The sequence below is a fragment of the Salvia splendens genome, chromosome 11, assembly GCF_004379255.2.
Source record: "Salvia splendens isolate huo1 chromosome 11, SspV2, whole genome shotgun sequence".
In the NCBI taxonomy this organism is placed as follows: domain Eukaryota; kingdom Viridiplantae; phylum Streptophyta; class Magnoliopsida; order Lamiales; family Lamiaceae; genus Salvia; species Salvia splendens.
The window spans coordinates 28712109-28716152 of record NC_056042.1 but is presented as its reverse complement, the minus strand read 5'-3'; the positions used below and the strand labels follow the sequence as shown (position 1 = coordinate 28716152).

At 35.8% G+C, this 4044-nt stretch overlaps 1 protein-coding gene across 1 annotated transcript; it reads left to right on the top strand.

The window, feature by feature from the left end:
* Positions 1–2149: 2149 nt before the first annotated feature.
* Positions 2150–3801, top strand: LOC121754736 (pyrrolidone-carboxylate peptidase-like). Its single transcript, XM_042150048.1, has 5 exons — positions 2150–2467; positions 2871–2975; positions 3101–3147; positions 3321–3376; positions 3424–3801. The coding sequence occupies exons 1-5, from the start codon at positions 2201–2203 to the stop codon at positions 3642–3644; spliced, it is 696 nt and encodes a 231-aa protein (XP_042005982.1). The 5' UTR covers positions 2150–2200; the 3' UTR covers positions 3645–3801.
* Positions 3802–4044: the final 243 nt, after the last annotated feature.

Genomic DNA, 4044 nt, shown 5'->3' with positions numbered 1-4044 from the left:
AATAATCTGCTAAATAGATCAGAATTATTATGTGATCCATTCCATACACGCTTCCACTGCCAGCCCCTACACTTTCTAATTTTGGAATGTCTTTTCTCTCCAATGAGGTGTGACTCATTCTCCACTAATAATACTTTATTTACTTTTTCTCTCTAACTCTATCTTACTTTACCAATTTTACATTAAAACTCGTGTCGACCCCAAAGTGCATATTCTTTGGGGGGCGGAGGAAGTATATGATTCGTAGTTGTGGGCCTTATTTAGACTTTGGTTGGGCTGGTCTTGAGTCTGAGCTGTGCGCGAGCCTGAGTTGACTGGTTCTGGGTTGAATTTCTTATAAGCATAACTTTGCTTGGATTTGAAAAACGTCTTTCAACAATATGTTGGGCCTGAGCCAGTCCATAACGGGCATGGTCGGCCCAGCCAGTTAACAACTCTAATATTAATATTTGATACTACTACTCATTATTGTAAATAAAATTTTATCATTATTAATGTCAATGAATGACCCACGCATCATTAATCATCGCGCTTAGAAACTCTTTTATTATATCAACTATCACTCTTTAATTCCGGGCTAACTAAATTTGATACTGCGAGTCTTTAAACCAAATTGAAGTATACACACCACGAATAAATTGGGACAACACTTAATTATAGCGATTATGATCAAGCCTCCAATTTTACAACTCAAAGATTGAGCTTGCACGAACTCAATGATACTACATATGAACATCTCTGCATTGCATATATGATAAAGTATGTTGGTATTACGGAAAACATTTATCTTGGTGACAAAGTACTATTAGATGTCCTCTTATACAAAATAAAAATTCTTCGACCACATCAAAGCCCAACATTTGATTTGTGGAATATAGCTGGCACGACAATCATTTGTTTGATATAAAAAAATTTGATAAATCGATGAATTTGATGATTATCCTAATTTGCAACATCTTAAAGTATTAGCCGCCACGTGGCCAAAGCTTAGTGGTAGTGTATTTACACAATTTACATAAAATCCATGTCTTCATATTACAAAATCGATACTTTTGACATAATAAGTTGAATAACACTCAACAATTTAACTTCTAATCCAAAAGTGGAGAAAACAGCAAAATAGCAGCTGGGTCAAATCACCACTATAATAATAGTTTCAAGGGGCAATGATTATACACACAATATAATAACATAGAGATAATTATGAATTGATACCAATATTTTGTTTTCTTAATAAAACGGGGCCCAGTCCAGCCGACCACCCCCACCCACCTTCTTTACCCTTTTACGTCTAAGCCCCCAAAAATTCATGCTGATTGAGAAGAGAGAAGGGAGAGAGTGACAACAATAACATCACCGGAAAAGTCGAATCTTTTCATTCATTTAATTAAATGAAGTGCAATTAGTTACACAAAATCCCCCAAAAAATAAAAAATAAATAAAAAATAAAGATGTACAGATAAGACTAGTGGTTGAGGCCCGATGTCATCCCTTCTTTATTTCATAAATCAGGTTAGCCCAGAGGAAAAAAACTCAATCTTTACCCAAAGTTTGTTCCTTTCTTGAATTCTACGTGTGCCCTTTTCCCGATCCCTCTGTCGGTATTGTTTTTTTTCCTGATCATCTGTATTGGAATTCCAAGAGGGTTTTAGTTTTAGTACTGATCCTATTGTGTGTTTTGCGATTTCTTGTTTTTGTGGAGTCAACTTTTAATCACAGAGGTTTAGGAATTCAGATTAATCAGGCATGGGTTTTGATCAATTGTGATCGTCAACTGTAAAAGTTCTTATTTCCTTTTTCAGCCACAAATTTAGTGTTAGATTCTTTCATGTACATGTAATATTGTTGGTTTTGAATTCTCATAGGATATAAGATTTTGAGTGGAGTAATTTTTAGGCTGAAGAAAATTCTTGAATTGCTTTACTTGTACTTTCTTCTCTTGTGGTCTTTGAATATATTTGCGAGTTTTACTTGATTGTTTTTGTAGATGCTTTTTCTTTACATGCATGACCTAAACAATTTACATAAATTTGTATAGCATTAGTTATGATAGTGTTGTGCTGATGCATGGGGCTTTTTTTTACCATCTCCTTTTGCTGGCTTGAGATTTTACTCATGTTGATCATTGTGTTTCAGGTTTAACCTGAATTCTTTTAACATATTTTGCATCATTGAGATTGCGTGTTGATAGATAAGATAGATGGGGTCTGAAGGTCCTGCTCCTGTAGTAGCAGTCCACGTGACCGGATTTAAGAAATTTCATGGGGTTGCAGAAAATCCTACTGAGACAATTGTGAATAATCTGCAATCATACATGAACAAAAGGGGTCTGCCAAAAGGGTTGATCCTTGGCACTTGTACAGTTCTTGAAACTGCAGGACAAGGAGCTATCGTTCCCTTATATCAAACTTTGCAATCTTCTTTGAGTAAGGATGCCAATGTTCCGAATTCCAACAGAGTTATTTGGGTGAGCTGCTTAGGTTACTTTCCTGTATAGTTAACTTGGGAATGTGGCTAATTCAATGAGGAAATATTCATCAAAATAGAGCCACAAACTTCCTAAATTTGATTATGTCCTTATTTAACGCGTGATAGTCATTTTATCTTGCGAGTATGTGTGTCATTGCATGTTCATCCTTGTCGAAAATTCTTGACTATGCTGTTTTTATTAATTAATCAGTTCAATTGTTGAGCACTCAAAAGCATTGGAGTGTATAGTGTCTAAAAATCACAATGAATATCATGGTTACATATTCTGATTAATTCGATATTGATAGAAGTGCCAAGATATAGATGCATCTGTGAATCTACTTGGATGCTTTCTGTTTTGATGCATGAGATATTTCATAATGTGGAAAGTTAGCTTTCAGGTTCATTTTGGGGTTAATAGTGGAGCAACAAGATTTGCTATAGAGCAACAAGCTGTCAATGAAGCTACATTCCGTTGTGCTGATGAGATGGGATGGAAGCCCCAGGTTGGTTGAGACTGACTTCCAAACTTTGTATATTTGTTTTTATCTTTTGGAATTCTAATATATAAGTTGGCATCTTTGTTGGAGTTCTAATATTGTAACTTGGCATCTTTGTTGGTTAATTGCAGAGAGTTCCCATTGTTCCAGCAGATGGTGGATCTCGCGATTTCGTGAGGTATGTGACAATTTTGCTAATGGTTCTTATCGATGTCCAGTTGTGCAACATATGTCTGTGGTGAAAAAAAATCTCTGAAGCTGACTTTTTTATCCGACACAAAAGTCCTAAATCGTTGTTTTTGAAAGATAAGTTATTGTCCAGTTTTCTTTTTTAAGTCCATGTTTTGAAAGATTGGCTTACAGCAAGAGAGGGATGTATCATAGAGAAATTAGAATTGCATTGTTGGGTAAATGTTGCGAGTTTCTTGGTGCAGACTTCTCTCTTCCAGTTAAGGAGTTAACAAATCATTGGCGAAGATGGGATATGAGGTGACAGCATCAGATGATGCTGGTCGATTTGTTTGCAACTATGTATACTACCACTCGTTGCGGTTTGCAGAGCAAAATGGGATAAAATCAGTGTTTGTCCATGTTCCTCTCTTCTTGACAATAGATGAAGAGACTCAAATGCAGTTTGCTGCTACTCTGTTGGAAATACTTGCCTCCATATATTAGAGCCCTTCAACTCATCATCGTCTTCTTTTAAATCTCTCAATAAGGTTTGGGAGGTTGTTATGACTCACCTTTGATTTGTGTTGTGTATGCCAAGAAGATGGGACCTATCTATTCACTGCATTGCTTTTATAATTTTATAAATAAATATTTGAGTGAATGTAAATTATCAATATCGTTCTCACATACTCCACATTTAGATTACTGCATGAGCTTTTACCAGTCTTTTTAATCAAAGACATCAAATGTACAAGTGACGGCTCGCGCGCATTCTCGATAAATTGCACACACCAAAATTCTTGAGAAAATTCACACCAACAAAAACAATCCACTCATGGTCAGAGGTTGTTAGGAATTAAGGTAAAAATCCGGCGACGCAGCTAAATTTTGAGTCCTATACCTA